This window comes from Glandiceps talaboti, chromosome 4 (genome assembly GCF_964340395.1).
Source record: "Glandiceps talaboti chromosome 4, keGlaTala1.1, whole genome shotgun sequence".
Lineage (NCBI taxonomy): Eukaryota > Metazoa > Hemichordata > Enteropneusta > Spengelidae > Glandiceps > Glandiceps talaboti.
Window position 1 is genome coordinate 9,012,530 of NC_135552.1, and position 21,253 is coordinate 9,033,782.

The window sequence follows — 21,253 nt, forward strand, 5'->3', positions numbered from 1 at the left end:
TCAACCTGTGGCATAATATGTACCTACCTCTAAGTTGTCCGTTTATCTGAAAAATGGCAATCCCTCAAGTTCCTGTTTCTAAATATGACCCTCCCTGTCCAAGAATTTCAATAGAAAAACATTTTTAACACCGCCTAGCCTCTCTGTGGCGCCGTTGTTGAAGCTCAGGTTTAGCAGTCAGGACTGAGTCCCAGGTTCGAATCCCATATTGAACAGAGACAGGGAATTTTTCTCTAGTAAGACCCCCACCACATTGATAGTTTTAAACGAATCTCCCCTTATCACCCCCATGTTAGATTTGGTAACGATAGTGGTATAGGTAGTTCTCTTTTTGGAGGATGTGGTGGCCCTGAAAAGGGCCGTTTGGTTTGTGTATGCTACTAGGCACACTTCTTAGGCACACTCGCCACGAATACGGCGGGCAAGTTGGATATCCTTAGACATGATGGTGACACTCATGATAAGAATCTCAGTGCTCTTCTGGTAACGACGGATTTCACGGAGAGCAACGGTACCTGGTCTGTAACGATGTGGTTTCTTGACACCGCCAGTTGCTGGAGCACTCTTATGAGCAGCCTTGGTAGCAAGTTGTTTTCGTGGAGCTTTATCACAAGCTGTCTGCTTGAGATGTACCATGATGATTTTGGTGTATAGTAGTAGGAGATACACTGTCTTTGTGTTTACCAATTTACTGTAAAGTCAGGGTTTATAAATCCCACGCCTTTACTGGAGTGGGAGGTGATTAGTTAAATGAGATACGTCAGCTTTTCATGATTGGTCAATTTACTGAAAGTCAGACAAAACATGTCAGCATATGTGAAAGTAGCTGGTGATTGGTCAATTAATGCATTTTAATGAGTACCTCATGATCCTTTGTAGGTGTCACAATTCCATCTCAGAACAATAGACCATACTCGATCCGTTGTCGCATAGACAAGGAAAACAATGACCATTGTTTGTCCTTTTTGTTTGTCGCGTTGGAAATTATTGATAACCATAGTCCAGTTTCATGGAAGTACTGCGGATGGTACTTCCATGTCTAGTATCTACAAATCGACATTTTTTTTATTTCTTTGATGGTTGTATATATATATTACACACACACACACACACACACACACACACACACACACACACACACACACACACACACACACACACACACACACACACACGCACGCACGCATATACACACAAACACATATATGTCATATAAATGAGATAAACTAGTATTTTTGGATGCTTGGCTCATGCTTTGCAAAGCTGCCTCAATAGGCTCAACCATGGATGTATCAGGGCAGATCCATGGCCCAATGCATCATGCTAATTATCGCTTATGTCCAGTCACGTGACCCAAAATGGAAATCAGAACCGTTGCTATTATTTGTAGTGTATTCCACTTTCTCCGTATGTGTTGAGTTTTATTTATACAGAAGTTCTCACGTGTGAGTTTCTATGATTTGTTTTTTCCATATTTTTTCAAGTCCTACTATTTTGAAGTCGGCAAGGGAGTGGTTGGCTGAGTTGAAGTGGTTTTGTATTAGTGATAAGTGATTCTGCATGCGGGTGTAGATGGTATCTCCCGTTTCTCCAACATGTATTATTTAAATTTCTTAAAAATGAGGAAAGAAAAGTGATCCTCGCGGCGGTAGTGAGCAGCCAACTCATTTTTTAAAGCCTTACCTTTAAACCTAAGGATTTCAAATAGATTCACAGGTCTCCCTGGATAAAGGGTGGCCAACTTGGAATCGGTTATTAAAGCAATGAAGATCATATAATTATGCATGTTATGGCGTGTTTCTTTCATTTATAGCAAACCCATATATTTTTTGTCCACACTTCTCACAATTTATACCATATATTACGTTTGTTGTAGTTTATGTGTCCGAAGATTGTGTATTTTGTGTTGTTTGGGCCAGGTGAATTATGTCGTCGTTATAGTTTCAGTGCAGATTGCACATAATGACGCTTTGCATAGGTGTGATCATTTACCTTGTTTGTTGAAAAGTCTGTTGTGTTTCTTGTGGATAAGGATAGATTCCAGATCTCGGGCTTTTCTCCATGCGATCATTGGTTGATCAGGGGAAAGCTCGTTGTTTGCATCTTTGTGATTCAATGTGTAGGATGTTAAGGTGTTTCTTCAGGATCTGTGATACCCTGGGCAGTGCGTTGGTGTATGTTACGAGGGAAAATTACTCTTCCTTCATGCTTGTTGTTTTTTCCTTTCTTTGATGTAAGAGATCTTGTCTGTTGATTTTGTACACTTTCTTCAGTTATTGTTCTGTGTGTGTGTGTCTTTGCATCCCCTTCCTCATACAGCCATTGATTTCTGTCCATTCTTCAATATAGTCTTCGTTTGTTTTTGCCATACGTTGTTGTGAGTCCAGGAAAAATCCCCAGGTTATAAAGGTCCCTTCTAAGGTTTCTCTGTTGCCATGATGGTTCTTTTATCAGGGTAGTCTGTTGCTGTATATGATTAGAATGCATCGAATTAATACTGTACGTGTGTGTCCACTGGATGCATACAAAATTTAACATTGATATGAAATCACGCCCTCAGGCGATGTACTGGAAATGTATGAATGAAGCCAAAAAAGATACTGCATGATAAGTAGTTTCGGTTTGGGGAAAAGTTTGAATCACAAATGGAACATATATGAGAATGTGTACCAAAGTGCATACTTGTTTTTTCAAAGTTCTTGTTTTCACGTTGGCATTTGTAATCTCTTCAGTAAAACATACATCCCTGAAGTACGTAAAATAAAATAGGAATTCTTTTGTTCAAACTTAAAGTGAACTTTTTAGACGGTTTCGTTTCCACTAAAAAGAAACCTTTACATTAAAATAAGTTTCGTAAGAGCCAACAGATGTCCGACCTCCATTGATGTGTTATCTAGCGTCACCTTATTTTTATTTGGATCTGAAGTAATATGATGATTGGTTTCAATTGCCCGATATAGATAATATGTAATATATCGGGCTTTCAGAAAACGTTAGGAGAGTTATTTTTTTAAATAAATAATTAAAAAAGTACTTTACTGCTAACAATACCTCATAAGGAATGTTTCATACAACATTTATGTTTATGATACTTTTAATATTAATCCGGCATGTGTATATGAAAAGTGCATGCAAAAGACTAAAGTTCTAAAAAAGACAAGAAAAAACACAACACGAAGAAAACTAATATGTGCCATACGTTTTATGTGACTCACCCACATGGAATATACACAGACTCATGATGAACCATATAATTTAGATTTATCACAAAGATTGAACGCCTGACTAAATTGTGTATAGGAAATATCCTGATCAAGTGTGAGAAAGTTCAAACTTCTACAAGTGACTAGTATTTCGTTTCCACATGATATACATATTTACTACTGTGTTACTTCGATATTTTCTTTACTGGTGTTTATTGCCTACACGGACCATCCAATGGAAAGTATGTGCTGAATGCTTTCCGATTGATCGAGTTCTAAATGGCCGAATTATTAAGGAGCGAATAAAAACGCTTGTATAACCTCAGACCACTATGGTCTGTGATATAACCCATTGAGAAACATCAACCGTCGAGTTATAATAATACCGTTTGTACAATAATTTACAAGTTTTTAACAAAAATCCCCTTTCAATATATAACATATCCTGATTATATATATATATATATATATATATATATATATATATATATATATATATATATATATATATATATATATATATATATATATATATATAATTAATTTAAATGTGGGAGTTATTTGACGTATAACAAAATAATTTGGCTAATATTATATATATATATATATATATATATATATATATATATATATATATATATATATATACGCGTGAATGTATATACATATTTATGTGACAACCAAATACACACGTTATAACCTGTTGACGCCATCTGTTGGGAATCATTTTGTATCTCATGGAACAGGAAATTACTTGCGTCACTACAGATACTCAACATTATTTAATAGAACCAACGGCACATGCTAAACCGCTATACGTCCACTGTGTAGTGAAATTATTCATGTACGTTGATTGGTTATCCATTCATCCGCACACTTCCTACGTCATTACTTGGATTCAAGAATAATTTATGACAGTGGCTGTTCCTGTAGATGTCTTTCCCCACGCCGAATCAACGGACTACGTGTTAATATATATTTAGTAGGCGGCTTTTACGTAAGAAAACGTTACAATATGCCATTAATAAAACAAAACGCCGGTATGGTCAAGTCTGTGAAGTGAATAGACGATTTAAATGTGGGAGTTATTTGACGTATAACAAAATAATTTGGCTAATATTTATCATCGGCATCGAAGAAAGTCTCTCTGTTTCGACGAGTCGTATTCTGTAAGAAGCTCATTAATTTATGATATATTGTAAATGGAATAGCGTATCTTCAGCTCAGCCACGTTACGCAGCCCGAAGTGCGAGTACTATACGGAAACACGGGATTTCACAGCTAAAACCGCTCTATTGCCTTGTCTTACAAACACAGCGCGGATCTTAATTCTCCGCTAAAGAATCTTTTTCCTTGGTTTGATACTTCGAACTGAATCTGTCAAACTGGAGTTCTCTCGCGGTCAAATGATGGACTGTGGAGTGTTTGAGCACTCGCCGAGTAAATCGCCAAGCACGGAAGATTTCCAAGACTCGCAGTATGCCTGGGAAGCATTGATGAGTGACATCGGGGGAGATGTTCTCCATGACGGGTAAGCATGGAATACAATAAACAAAATTAATACTATTTTGCATACCTGTGCCTGTATTGTATGTGTCTGTGACAACAATAATACAAAGTGTGCACACACCGTAGTGACACTGTACGATGAATTCAATATAATTGAATGCACGTGAAACAGGCGTATGCAGTCATGATGGTTGATTTATTCAGTGATGGAGACACCATGGCTAGAGTTGAAGTATTAATGCCAACAAGTTGCTTTATCAGTGACAAGTAGGTTTCAATTGGGAAACAAAACTGAGACATATTGTATGAGAAGTTATAGGAATTACTATTTACTTGCCATTTATCAACCTCGAATAGAGGTTTAGTTTTTTTAAGGTGGCCCTAATAAATGTGTTTGCATTACTCCTACGCTTGAATACATGTCGGTCATGTTCGATGGGTTCAATGAGTTGAAGCAATGCGTCAAATCAATCACCGAAAGCAACCCGTTTAGTAAATCGAAGACTTGTTAGAAAGAAAAAGTTGTCTTAAGGCCATATGGTTCAATTCCTTTAATCAGTCAAATTTTAAAATACTTGTAATTCACTCATTTTTTTAATGATTTGGAAGTTTAGCGGGACGATGAGTGGACGGGCGGAAGAGAGAGAGAGAGAGAGAGAGAGAGAGAGAGAGAGAGAGAGAGAGAGAGAGAGAGAGAGAGAGAGAGAGAGAGAGAGAGAGAGAGAGAGAGAGAGAGAGAGAGAGAGAGAGAGAGAGAGAGAGAGAGAGAGAGAGAGAGAGAGCTTCTATCCATCGATGCCTACTTATACTGTCTATCGGAATCGGAAATTCATTACATCTTTCCAGTGATATTGATGAACAAAACACTGCAATACATTGACTGTCTGTAGGGAATGATTACTCTTCTTTTTCCTACTCTAAATTCGTCGGGAAAATATCACACACAGGGTATTGATAATGAATGTTGTGTACTGTCCCATGGGCCGAGTAGAATTTATAATGAATGAATGAATGAAGACGGCAATTTGTGACAAACCAGACTCCTTTAGTTGACCCGACCTTGAACACGTGTATATATTCTAAATGACCTCTCTACTTGTAATATAAGATCTAGTGTTGTGAATAGAATTGTAACGATGCTAGTTATTGGGCAGACTATTACTAAATGTAGTTATCACCCACAATATCACCATAGTTAGTTATTATCCAACCTTGGGATTAGCAGCTAATAAAGCGACTGTATCGTATAAACCATAAATTCATTTAACATCGCTATGCTGATTATTATACAGCGTGAAAGGGGTTAGACTCCTTTCCCCAGAGTACAGCATCTGACCACCTTAATTGATAAATGCGCCATGTCTGCTTTTAAAAGCAGCTACCGATATCTGCAGAGTGAATCTGCTTCTTGACATTTGTTCTCAAATGAAGACTAGATCACGTATACGTATACACGTCTTTAAAGTGTTTGTAGCACGTAGCAGGTTGAAAGTATATATTCCACAACAAGGGTTTCCATAAAACCTAATGTCAACCCACTTAATGAATACGAAGTGCACATTACTAAGCATTAACAATTGGTAATATTTACGGAGAGAGGCTTTGTGTATCTACCGAAACACACGTCACAAGGCTTTTAAGCTAACAATTCAAACGGTAATCAAAAGGAATGCTTTACTAATAACCTCAATAATGGGAAATCTCATTAGGTGCAATAATTCGTTCTATCCCATGCACACTACATACCCCCGAGTCTCTGCAACCAATCAAAGTCGATTTTGCAATGGTGATTGTCAAGTTAATGAGATACATTGATTGTCGAAGAAGAAAATATACAACAATAGTAAAAGAAATATGTCTAGATTTTCAGTTTCTTGTAAAAGATTGGTGAATTATTTCATTTATTTATCGCCAAGAAATATATGAGTACTTCCGTCTTTATTGATTAAGTAACGTCAAATTTAATGTAGATATTCATAGGTCTACTATTTTGTTAAAATGCAGAACTTGGTCAAAACGCCATAACATATATTTATGCCCATTGCTGTTATATTATGGATACTTTGAATAATAGAATTGTTATGTATATTAGTTATCTTCGATATAATTCAGGAGTTGGTTGACGTAAGGACATATATGCAAATGATGTTATCAATAATCGATCGCATCTCTCGAATCCGTCCTACGCAAGGACGGACATGCAAATAATGATCAATAAATAGTTTGTAAAGGATTGAAGCAAGATCTGTTTGGTGAGATAACAGACTAAGTCATTAGTGGCACAGGTAATTTGTCCTACTTTAAATGATGCAGGCATGTGATGCAGATGACGAAATTCAAAATCCTCACTCCTCATGCCCGAGTAATTCTACCTTTCTCATGTTTATTTCTCTCGAAATTTCCCCCGGGAGATTAGACTCCTGCCGTCGACATACTTCCAAAAAAAACCTACTTAGGTCTCTCAATCTTCCAAGTAAACTGCGTAACTCTCTGAACGTTGTCAGTTCACAACAGATAAAAATTGTGTGTTTCCGATATCTGATCCTTCCTAGCGTTTCCTTGTCTAGTCGTGAGCTTAACTGTTTTTGCTGTTTGAAGTTCGGAACACAACAAAGTGAGGTATGTTCTCACTTGTCACTTTTACTTGGCCTAGGCTACACCCTAGAAGTGGAACAAGGATGTTATAAGTCTTTACTCAGTTTCACGCTTTCTCAGCGATCATCAGGCGAATATATATATATATATATATATATATATATATATATATATATATATATATATATATATATATATATATATATATATATACACACATATATATACATATATATATATATATATATATATATATATATATATATATATATATATATATATATACATGTATATATATCTTTATACATGTATACACACATTGTCATCGCTTCTAAAGTGCTTCAGAATAACAAACAACGACCTTCAACCTAAGATCACACAGAAAGCTACCGCTACCGAGTCCCCAATTACCCTTTAAAATCACATGGGTGATCATCTGAAAGCCAAGAATTCAAAGTAAGCGACCTTCTGTGAATAGTGTGAGTGGGGAAACATTATCTGCCCGCGCAAATGCAATTTGTTGGGGTCACGAAATCAAATTTAGACCCAAGATGCTTGTTAGATGTAACTTAGTAACTTGAATATAAATACAAGCATTATTTATTCATCAATGAATACCTAATTTAGAGACCAGGTAGGCTCTAAGTGCTATGACCTGAATTAGGGTAAATATATTACTTGTCACTGATATCACTTAGGATTTAGTTTAAAATTCTCTTTAGACACATACACAGTGTGTGATCTGGAGTTTTGTTTAAACAAGGAGCTATGTGAATAAATATTTTCAAAACATTTACTTAATATTCTATGCAAATTATACCTATGTCTTTTTTATATCTCTATTCCGTTTTAGATTCAGACAATGATCCCTTTTATCAATTCTTACTTGGAAATAAGAAAGCATATTTAATAAGTACAATGGATCTGTCAAGTCGACCGCAAACTAATATGGCCGACGATAATCATGAAAATTGGGAAATGTGGATTATGAGGAGTGAAAGGTCAAATGTCATAACAATGAAGTTGATGTAGGCTAGATCATTAATTTAGGAACTAAGCAAACTTTTAAGGTCATGCGTCTTATTTTAGAATATAAATGGTTCGTTAGTGTTAGGATTCATCGTAAAAAAGGTAATTCGGTTGATCATTAAATCCAGAATGCCGTCTTCGTCAGTATTGCCTAGAGCTAGCTACTATCGTAAGAAAACGTACGTTGAAAATTATGTATAGCGAGATGTAATTTGTTATTTTCGCATACAATACGTAGACTGACTCTGTGGGTACGTTTTTGTATCATAAATTCCCTTCGGCAGATGTTCATCCATAATCGAACTCAAAACGACGAGGGTTTCTGATAACACGAGAAACATAACACTATTGTGACAGTAATGTATTTGTATCAGTCTGGAAAATTGAAAAAAAAATGATGTTAACACCGCTATGATTTCAATTTTCATATTTTCTTCGAATGAAATATCGAGGGATCTTAATTTTGATTTAATGCAGAAGGCCAGGCTCACAAACCTTTCCCTTTTGTCGGCAGCATTTTCAAAGTATGAAATTTGAGAATGATGTGTGGATATAGCAAACTAGGTTACTAGATAACTACTGTTATGTGATGTGTACCTAGAAAAATGGAATTCTGATAGAAAATGTATACGTAGTCGTAGAGACTGCAAGAACACAGGATATTTTTGTGACATAGATAAATGATTAATGGGACTACGGTCACCTGTCACCATTTTCCTATGAATCAGACGTAGAGACTATGCCAGGGTTTTAAAATAAAGTAGTACGATCTAAATATATGGTGATTGTTATTACAGCTTGGAACGTCATAAGGTTGATGGGAATAACTTTTAAAATTTGATGGTAAGCCAATTCCAGTTATAATATACAGAATATGTTTATAGTAGATACGGTAATACAATTTTAATGAAAAACCAGTGTTGTTGTAAAAATCAACATATTTCGACTATTGTTGTTAAGTGAACATCAGTAAGTAAGATGTACCAGTGTTCTTAAATTTAGTCATCACTGTGCATTCCTCTAGCTATAGTATGTTATAATATCATAACTAGGCAAAGCCCATAAGCTCGCGCAGGGTAGATTCATTTGTGACCGGCTGCCTGGGCCAGGGTTCGTACACTTGATTTGGGTCATTTTCCAGGGGTGTTGACCATCAAAATTTATTTTATTGAATGACATCTAATTCTCTGACATAGACGAGAAGTAAAGAAAGTCAACACTCTATGCAGTTGTTGGTTTCAAAAACCATCATAGCCATTAGATTAATATAATAATTGGTCATTTTCAATCAGCCAACTTATCATAGACCCTCCACCAACGTTGGTCTTTGAACAAATGTTTTATTGACATATTGTTGCCGAACATCACGATTTCTGAATTCAACTCGATGATTTAGGAATGTTACTGTACCAACAAACATAGGAAAGCAGTTATTCTTTTTAGAACATGTAAAAAGAATCAATTATCGACAATATTAATGTCAAAACCGCACTTCCACAACCCGGAAATTCAACTGCGCTATGTCATCAGTGGTCCGTATCATATCAGGTACTGCCGTGCGTCAAACTTCCAAATAGTGTATTAAACAATTTCTCCTAGTGGTACAGCGATGCCTCGATACTCGTTACAATGTTACGTTAATCGCGCCAACAGGCCTACAATATTGCAATGCATGACGATGTTATGTCGCCTATGCTATAATTATGACGATACGGTAGCGCATGGAGGATGCACGTAGCACGTTAGCACGTAGTATATGGAAGGCGCATGCGTAGTCACTGCGCGCCGCAATGCATCTCTGGGAGAACCACCAAATTGTTTCGCATAGTATATGCGACGCGCATGCATACTAGTCATTGAGCCTCTACGCGGCAGCTTCGCTGCCGCTGCGAGCTATCACATCAAACACAAGTCAAAATCACGGTATTCGTAAATAAGTTAAAGTGTCTAGCTTTAATTTAGTAATATAACTATTAGATGCACTAAATCTCTCCCTCAGCATACAGGTATTTATGAGAAATGTGGAGATGCATTTAGGAAATGTAAAAGAGGTGTTACACCTGCGTCCGTAGAACCTTCTATTTTATCACGTTGTTTGTGTTACTAAGAAATGTAGACGTCAATAAGTTCAGTTTTTAATAAAGAACATATTTTTCGGAACCTTGAGCTTGTTTACTTTCATACTACGTTCAGTACTGGCGTGGAGACAAAGCGGCGGCGACGACGACGACGACGACGACAACAACAACAACAACAACAACAACAACAACAACAACAACAACAACAACAACACCAATACAGACAACAACGGCAAAAATAACATTAGCAACACACAATGTGGACCCTGTGTGTACACTACACACATCTCGATCATTTATCGCAAAAGTTTTGCCCTGCAGTAATTTCAGAGTAGTCTTGTAGTAAAACGAACGGGTGTATGATGGAGACATTTGTTCTTGTTTAATAGAGAAAGACATTTATCTGCAAGTGATACCTTCTGAAGGTTCAACTCGTTTATTACAAATAGCAATGGCTTTTATGATATATTGAAAAATGAACAGAAATTTTACTTTACTTGTTTTTGGTGAAGATGGTCTGTTTGTCTGAAGATGGTTTTGGATCATTTTTCTTATTTGACTAGCTAGCCCGTTAATCCGCTTTAATTCAGCCAACGTACGCCGACCGTAACCTAGATGAAGAATAACTCGCAGACACTCTTAAAAACCCTCTCATAATCTAACGAAGTGAACAGTAAGATTTGAATGTTAACATGGGCAGACGCTATGAATAATTCAATTGGTGTGTTGCGTGACAACTATGCCTCGGGGTATTTCACAGATCTAGACCTTTTCAGACGTTATTTATAGTTAACGGTCCAGCAACTAAATGACAATATTTAGTATGTGTAAAGGGTACATACTATCGACTTTGTGTTTTTTCCTGCTTGTTTAGGTAATACAAGAAAATATGTATATACGCTGATATGCCATCGTCGTAAAACAACATACCCTTTTACGGCACCGTTCGAGACCCACTTAAAGGTATTTTTATTTCGCTCCGTAAGCGGAAAAATATGTTCTGGGCTGCGATAGTGTGACATGCTTGATGCTGTCAGTGGTTTCTGGAACACATTTGCATCTGTCAATTAGAACATGCACACGTGTCTTAATAACCCTATTTAATAAAAATTTATATTTTTATTAATATAAAAGAAAACATGTTATAAAACAGGTAACAAACTGAAAAAAGGAAAGAAAGGGGGATGGGTCACACTCAAGAATTACCAAAATAAGAAAAACAGAAAAAAGAAACACTACTGAGCTAGTTTTCATTAGGATACAAATTTCTCATTATAATTATTTACTTTGTCCATTATGGAATGCTCTGTACATTGCATGTTATGGATTTTATTAGAACACGTGTCGTAGTGATGTAGTGATTTAATAAAAAAATGCACAGCTTCTGTAAATGAGTTCTGTCCGGTAGCTTCAAAATATTAGTACACATGGAAACATGTGTGATTAATTGTACCATTATATTGGTGCCTTGCATTGCTAATAATATATTCTATGTGAATGCTTTGGACAGGATGGATTTTATTTCGTGAATTAGACAAGGACATGTCTTGAAATGGTTCTTAGAACATGCCATCTACAACTGAGTGACAGACTTATTCTGTAAATCGAAATGTAAGACATGCTTGAAGGAATCACCTCAATGTAGTTTCTCTGAAAACGTTACATATTTCTAGTCACGTGCGTTTCTAAACATGTCCCAGCAATTGTTCGACCGAATTGCTTCCCATTGATCAATTTTCTAACCACTTTAAGTACATATAAAAGGACGAGTGATCCTAATCTGACCTTTCCTCATAACCGACTACAGTTTCTCCCTTCAATAACTTTGTCCAACCATTGAAATTCAAAATTGTCTGAGAACGGATTCATTAATGGTGTGAAATTCGAATGGAAATTATCTTTGTAAGGGAAAAACGACATTGTTTCCCATTTCCTGCTGGTAAAAGAAAACTGTGATCTCTCACGTTTTCACATCAGACTTTTAACGGATGGTTAAAAGAGTTTTTCTTTTATTTTAAGAATCACCCGATTTCTCTATATATGCATTCCATTTTAGACAGAAATGTAATGATTTAGTCGATGAAAGAAACCCAGATGAACTCACGTCATGTAAATGTCGAGTGTCTAGCTATGCTCGTCACTTGAACCTAATGATGTCTCCGTGTCGTTTGTACGTCAGTGATAAAGATACTTCACCGATAGCTTGTCTTTGTGTCTGTTTCCGTCAATCAAACCTAGGTATATTCATTACGGGCATATTCTTCGGTAATGAGTTTTAATGTTGGTACTCGAGTAATCAATCTAAGTTGTGTGTGTATGCACACAGTACTTATACGATTGAATTCAACCTCTTGACTTCTTCTATCAACTCAGTCTATATTTTTATTTACAATGGCTGGACCTATTCCAGTGCTGACATCATCTTTTTTCAAACTATATAGAGTGTAGACATTAGCCATTCTATGACGTAAGCATCGCTTGCACACAGAATTACGAATCATTGACAGATAACATGTAACCTTTAATGCATGACCCACCTTTTTCTAGACCTTTGTAAAGGCAATTCAAGAATGTTCAATAGATGTTTTTGACCCATTCACAAGTTCCTTTAACGTGTATATATATCTAGGAATCGCTTGTAACTAGCTCTGTATTGTAGATATAGTATAACTTCGGAGAATAGGGTTATATAAGAAAGACATTCGGTCTTGAGACTGTGTTCCTTACTCGGTTGTATATTCGTAGTAAAATGTAAACCTCACCAAACGAATCCTTGATAAAACCTGAGATTTTAAACTTCCGTAACTGATATATTTACACTGTGAATCCTAAACTACAGACCATTCAGTGAACACAGAGTAACGCCGCCATCGATTGACTATCAGCTCCTTGTAAACGACTAAACCACTTACGGGTAGCTGCCAATCTGTCTAACCGTCGGTGTAACGTGTAGGCAAAAGGAACGAGATTGCGTGGTCTGTAAATGAATACTTTTTGGCGGATGTTACTTTGTAGTGAATATTACACATGCCCTCCATTATGTCGATAGCAATGTCAAAGACCCCCATCAGAGTTGATGACAATACTTGAGTATTTGGATGAAATACGTCATTGTAGTGATTGATACACTGTGTAGCAATGCCCTGTAGCTAGAAATAAAAAGTAAGGAAAGACGAATACTACTTGTGCACGGCCCACTTTATAGTAGTTTGATGTGGTATTTTCCTTCAAAACATGTATGTATGTATGTATGTATGTATGTATGTATGTATGTATGTATGTATGTATGTGTATGTGTGTATGTATGTGTGTGTGTGTGTGTGTGTGTGTGTGTGGTTAATGTGAGAAGAGTGAGAATTGTGCTATAATTTCATATAACTAACATTGTGTATACGTTGTTCTTAAATTATTTACGGATTTGAATGTGGCAATTTCTTGGAAGTTGAATATTCATTCAGTTGCATATACATTTGTTATCTCATATCCTTATGTCTTGAGGTTATGTTAACGTGGACAAAGCGATGGACTCAAATGGATGGTATTGTGTTTATTGGAAGCATTTCTAAAACCGTGCAGTCATTCTATCTCTTTGGTGTATATAGTATTTATTCCGGAAATAGTCAATAATCACTGAACACATAACTAATTATTAAACGGATGTAATTTGGTTCGCTTATCCTTGGTTGAATTTCAGCAAGATGATATTTTCGACATTCCGCATTGCAAATGATACGACTTCTAAACAATTTGCAGCATCATTATCTCGCTTTTGGTGACAGTTATCATTATACTGCGGTAGCTGTATTTATGTGAATATAATATCACCTGCATATTTTAGTGGACGTGCATTGACTTCGATAGGTTTCCTACTTCTAGTATTTCATTTCGTCTTTAACTACAATTGTCCCAGAAGTGGGTGTATTTCGCAATGTTCTGTCTGTACGTGATACAGTTTGTAAGGACTCCTGAGGGTGAAGCACTTCCTTCAATCCCAAACCGGATTCGACGTTTAATAGCCTTTTTTTGTACTCGTTAATTGAAAACGACTTCTAGTATTTAGCGCTTTGATAACACAGCTGCTGTGACGACAGCACTCAAATCCCACGAGGTCACAAGGTCATCACCACTTTCAACTTGAAATAAATGTCTGAAGAAGTACAAGATCAGGTTTCATTTTCAATATAGACAGTTTTTATTCACGATGTTTGGCTAGGTAGACTACTTATTTCAATTTTTTTTCTGTTCAATCGTGTACTGCTGCTTTGAATACAAATTCCCAACACTCAACCGGCACTTCATAACAACGGCTGCAAGTATGATCTTGAAGAAAATACTGCACAATGGTGGATGTTTTTGTTATTAATCTTAAATATATCCTTTTATCACTGCATTTATGTATATTTTATCGTGTGTAGTAATACACGATAATATGCTGCGGACATCATGGAATAAATTTACTACAGCTACAATGACATTTCAAAGACTTCAAGTAATAACAAGAAATATACGTCACAGGAAAAATCATTGACGTAGAATTATTAGATATTGAAGTTATGATTGCCCTACGTCTATTTGGAAAGTAATCCGTTTCCTAATTGAAGATGCCTATGTCTCCAAGTTATATTGGCAAATGATAGGTTACAATTATTGATTAACTTTAAGAGTCAAGAATCAATACTTTGCCGCTATTATCTTATATCTTACAAAAGATCTTTAAAAGAAAATACACGTACTTCGATGAGTGTGCTGAGTATAGCGGAACAACGAGGGATTGAACTCGCATGACGTATATCCAGATAACGTCATTTCCGTTTCCATGGGAAAACTACAGATTCAAGGTTATCTTTATCAGAAAATTTGTATGAACATAGGCAAAACATGAACTTCAAGCAAAATGTTGTTTTTCTTTCTCTCTGATCTGAATACAAAGCAATGACTATCTGATCTTATAGTGCAATGAGAGATCGGACCACGGTACCGAAATTTTCAAATTATAGAGGCATAAACACATTAGAAATCCATCTTTTTAAAAAAATAACTCAAAGCTTGGACTTCATGACCCTTATTAGTAAAATGTACACAACTATAAACATTACTATGCGAAATCCAAACATAGCTAAGGGGGATTGTAAATAGTAAGTTATCGGTTACCGTGAAATCACAAGATGGAGCATGTCGTTTTAAATGAGTATAATATTGCCACAGGCATAGCAGAAACAGTCATTTTGTGTTCCAGCTTTTGCAATTATTGTGATTGCAGTTCTCGGCCTTGTTTTCTTATCGTCATTATAAGAATACACACGTCTCGAAGGAGAGATTGCTGTTTCTTACACACTTGTATTTGTTTCAAATTCAATTTACCGCCATCTGCATCGTATTCATGTATTCACTGCAGACAGCGTGGTTACGCAAACTATAAGCTATACTTTGTAAGTCACGTGGTACACGTTTCAGTATAATCGAATATATTACATTCCCTGTCTTTCAAATTCTACAACATGTTGTTATAAGCTAATGTCGGAGATGTATCATTCAACATCTATTCTTATGATCACGGTAATTTTTGTAATGACCCAAAATGTAATCATGTCTACATCCCCGACCATAATAGGTTTACCACTAGATAGACGAGACGATAACACACTCACCCACACTGTGTATAAAGCGATAAATAACCAACACCTGCTCACCGATGATTTTACAGTTTCCTTACTTAATAATTCCCTTGTGAAGCAAACGCAATCCCAGGATAATAGAATCACATCACTTGCTAGACACTCAATGTCGTCTCCTTTTGATTCGGTGTCTTTCCTTTCGTGTTCATTCCGAATTACACTTTCTTTGAGGTATAATAAGGAAGAGGAAGTTATATACATTGGACAAACAAATCCCCAGATGTATGTTTTTTTTTAAAGGTAGAATTTAGATTGATCATAAAATGAAGATTTCCTTGATAAAGGTGTATTCGGTACATGCCACCTTTGATACACTACGCTCTGACAATCTTCGCTCGTGTCACCTTGAAACTCATTTGTCAGAGAGTGTAGGTACTATGATGATATCGTTAGATTTCTCTACTGCAAAGTGTTACTTCACCAAAAGAGCTATACTAATGAGCCAAAGAAGAAATACTCTTCTACACATTATTCGTTATGCATTATAACCACAAACTGCAATCATTTTTGCGACTGAATAGATATGGGAAGAGAAAATTTTACTTTCTCTTTGAGTGAGCGCTATTTACCTATAGCTATTAAATTACATAGGGAATAAAATGTGTTAAAGAAATACATGCACAAACCCTTTTAGTATAGATAAGCATTAATGTCAGGGAGAATGAAATAAGTATGATTTTGTTTTTTATATAACCGAGCAATGTAAACGTGTCCATTGTGTTGGCAGTCGTGGATATTTACCGGCTTTCCTGTGGCGTCGGGTAGAAAGAGGCGGAGCAAAAGCCACTGTATGGCGCCAAGGATAGATTTATTGTGGCAAATTATCTCTCCATGACTGTGAATGCGTGTTATTCTTCAAATTTGTCATGGTTGAAATGAAATACATTGTTTTAGGTGCTAACAAGTTTGATAAACGGTTTATGAGTGTAAAGTTTGGGTTTGAGCACTTCTCATGACATGATCGCTACAACACATGACACTTCAATTGTGCGCTTTGATATTGGTGATTTCAAGTGATAAAGGAAGACATACACAAAACAATTGTATTAAGAAATCCATAGAGACAGGTATTATATTTAGTATTTTATGTATGTATGTATGTATGTATGTATGTATGTATGTATGTATGTATGTATGTATGTATGCATGCATACATGTATGTATGTATGTATGTATGTATGTATGTATGTATGTATGTATGTATGTATGGATGGATACATTGGTACGTGCGTACGTACGTACGTGCGTGCGTGCCTGTCTGTCTGTCTGTCTGTCTGTCTGTCTGTCTGTTATATATAGTATGGACATAACAACGAGTAATAAGAAGTGAACCATCGAGTGTAGGCACTGTCACTGATATCAAAAGGATACGATGTCATAGAATCGATTGCTAAAGAAATCATTACAATCATTTCCGTTAGTGATGAAAATCTGACACCTTGTTGGACGTCACACATAATTGCTTTCTGTACGACAATATTATTCTTTCTAGATTATATTTGAAGCAACGCAAGGACTTTTATCGATTGTTACGTATGTTGAAATAAAAATCGTGTTTTCACGTCTTCTAAAGGGAAATTAATTACGTCTTTAGACTCATTTGTCAATATGTATCAAACAATCAAATCACGCTCGTTTCCTTTAATAATACCAATCACAGATTGAGTTTTATTTGAAATCCCCCACCATATTAAACTAGACCATACTGGTTCTTGCCTCGTTTTCGTAAGACTTCCGAAAAGAAATTATACGAAAAAATGCTGCCTTCAGGCAGTCAAAAGAAGTCATTGAAAATTTTATCCGCCAATGGTTATTTCTTAAAATTTAAGTCGTATATCACACTGTACTGATATAGTAGGATAGAATAACAGGCAGTGCTTTAGGACATCCTAAAAACGAGACATCTCTTCGACCTTCCATATATTTGTTCGGGGTCCAATTAATTAGTAAATCCTTGCTGTAGCCGCTGTTCTGTACATATGTGAACCTTACGTTACTCTAGTAGTTTGAATATCTGTGTTTCATACTTAGATCTGATCCAAACCTATGTGTCTAGAACATTCTTATTTTTCTTTATTTAATATTGATACTGTCTATTTAGCTAGGAATTTAAAACTATACGGAGAGAAAAGTAAAGATAAAAATAAAGAAAATAGGGAAAATCGCGAAGCTAACTAAACCTGACACATGTAACATAAGTCTTATGTTATATGGAATAATCGGTCTTAAGATGACAGGCTTCCCAATTGTACCACTAGCCATAAAATGGGTGTCTTGTAAAGTTACTACCTATTGATTGGTAGTTTTATAGTTATAAGTTTAAAAACGTACCGGTCAATACTCAATACATACGAGTATTAATTTTCAGAGTGACAATCTCCATTGACGTAAATTAAATTTATATTGAATCAATGGGTAACAGCCCCTATGTGCCTTATTCACGTTCGCAGATATCTCTTCCCCGTACCCACTTAAAATTGCTATTAGAAACATCTTGGCTACGGTGACGCTCCTGTAACCAAATCAAATCAAGCCTACTTAAACCAATCCAAACAAAACCAAATCAAAATAGAACCACGCCAATAACTTAAATCAAATCAAATCAAATCAAACATTGATAAATTTAACCACGCCAAACCAAACAGCCAATAAAGTTGAAATAATAATAAAGTTGAAAAGTGCATTATGGCGTTGTTATTTTTTGTGTCAAATCGACAACAATACAGGACAAATCGTTAGGGAATGATGCGGATTATGTTCCACAAGTCAATCTGACGCTCAATGTTACAGTGTCATCATGTCATCATGTCTGAGGTCAATTAAAGCCCTATGGGAACTGAAGTGTCCTTTGATTATTCGCTAAATGTTGCTGTACACAATTATTGTCATAATTGTAAGGCTAAACCACACAAATAAAAAAGAGTAGAAGGGCTCCATTGTGTATTGCAGACATTAATTGACCTTTGACCTTATTAGATAATCAAATTATATATATATATATATATATATATATATATATATATATATATATATATATATATATATATATATATATATATATATATATATATATACAGGTTTTGAAAATTTGAACCAAATTATATGCTATAGACCCTACAGAACTGTTTCGTGAGGTGCGTAGTCCTCACTCATCAGGGGTAGAATGGAATAATTCCACTGCGGTATAGAGCACTGTCATAGCAGATTGATACTCACCGAGTTATATATATATATATATATATATATATATATATATATATATATATATATATATATATATATATATATATATATATATATATATATATATATATATATATATATATATATATATATATATATATATATATATATATACATATATATGATAGACGTGGATAAACTTCAGGGCAGATGAATGAAGGATTCTAATGCCTGGAAAGAAGGCACCAAGGGTACGGTTGTTATGGACTTACAATTTGAGCCCCCGGTGATTCAATAATTCTAGCATCAGGGCAGATGAATGAAGGATTCTAATGCCTGGAAAGAAGGCACCAAGGGTACGGTTGTTATGGACTTACAATTTGAGCCCCCGGTGATTCAATAATTCTAGCATCAATATGACCTTTATATATACACCCTTCACTGAACGCTCGGTCACCCAAGATGTGTTATTTACTGATGGGGAATTAACACAGAACAATATATCTATATACATATTAGATACAGTAATGCATTAGGAGATAGGTGAGTAAAACCTTAAACCGATTTCTGGAAAGGGAATGTAATTCGAGAATTCTTAAACAATATCAAGTTTCGTAAATAAAAACTCATCTTATGACTATTTATCAGTAGTTTTAAATTAACTGGCTGGACTTTCTACATCTGTAATTACAACGCTATAATTTCACATTTCTAGCGTGGTGCTGTTTATGCTGTAACTTATACAGGTATTCTTTTAATACAAATCAATGAATACGTTTAACCTAATGCCTTCATGATGTTGATGAGCTAGACTCCATTTTGAAAATTTGAATGTCAATCTGTTGGTTTGATTTGGTCTTGGGTCAAATTCTACACAATGCCACATTTTCTGTTAAACACGTCTTGAGAACACCATGCACCAGTTAGATATGTCACGAGTCTATCTGAAACAGGCGTTTCTTATTTCACAGCCGAGTAATCCTCTTTTGTCACTTAAACTGTTATTTGTGTACTACAGCGACATCACGATTTAATACATTGTATTTGCCGACTTTGAAAAATGGACCTTCTTTATTAAGAACGACATTAATGTGATACTAAGCACGTTGTCATGGTGTCATACGTATTCATTAGTCTCCAATATTAAAGCAATAAATCCAATAATCTTTTCACAAATTAGATTTAGGTTGAGTGTAAATACAATTTCGTATTCACCTGAATAGTTAGTTTAAGTTTTGTAATTAGGTCAAGTGAATTAGGTTAATTCGGTTCTACGATGAAAAATTTAATTTGAGAATAATGTAATATTTATAAACAGTGAGATGTAACTAAATTCATTTATTTAAACTATAGACTCAAATTTGGCTTTAGTTTGTACTGTTTTCTATTCAAGCGTTTCCAGTCGGTTGGGAATATATACACCAAACTGAAATAAATCTCCATCTTTGCTCGACTGAGCTAAATGAGATGTAATGTTATTGATGTATACTGAATACCTTGTACATTGTAACATACCCAAGGCACACACATTTTTTTCTTCTCATTTTGATCTAACTAATAAATCATGCAAATGCTTAACTCACTGTATCTTTTAACTACAAAATGTGTCATCAGCTCTCAAGATAGCAAACAACACAGTCCATGTCTATCAAAAATCGAACTTCACTTCATGTACTGTATGGTCATAATTCGCAGTCTAAAATTCAAACATATTAGATTGAGACATGCAACCAACTTGTGTAATATAACCCCTCATTTAATCCCAATCAAGTGTAGTAATGCTAGCTGACAATTACAAACAGGGACATAGTTTGTGATATGGGAGCAGCAAAATGAAGGTAATTGTAATATAATAGAAGTATTTCCAAAGTACTGCCTGTTCCAAACAAGTACATAACACAAACAATACACGACAAAATGTATCAAGAAATATCAGCACATGTATCATTTTTTGATCAGAAGTTTAAATTTCACCTTGTGA

At 35.4% G+C, this 21,253-nt stretch overlaps 2 protein-coding genes across 2 annotated transcripts in view; one reads left to right on the forward strand and one right to left on the reverse strand.

The window, feature by feature from the left end:
- Window positions 1-393: 393 nt before the first annotated feature.
- On the reverse strand, window positions 394-636 carry LOC144434110 (histone H3, embryonic-like). Its single transcript, XM_078122565.1, has one exon. It carries the CDS (start codon window positions 634-636, stop codon window positions 394-396), a length of 243 nt encoding a protein of 80 aa, XP_077978691.1.
- A 3,973-nt stretch (window positions 637-4,609) lies between these two features.
- LOC144434037 (uncharacterized) overlaps window positions 4,610-21,253 on the forward strand; it is a 43,722-nt gene continuing 27,078 nt past the window's right edge. The window contains exon 1 of the mRNA XM_078122482.1: window positions 4,610-4,734. Within this exon, the coding sequence (XP_077978608.1) occupies window positions 4,610-4,734 (125 nt within the window). The remainder of the gene's footprint in view (window positions 4,735-21,253) is intronic.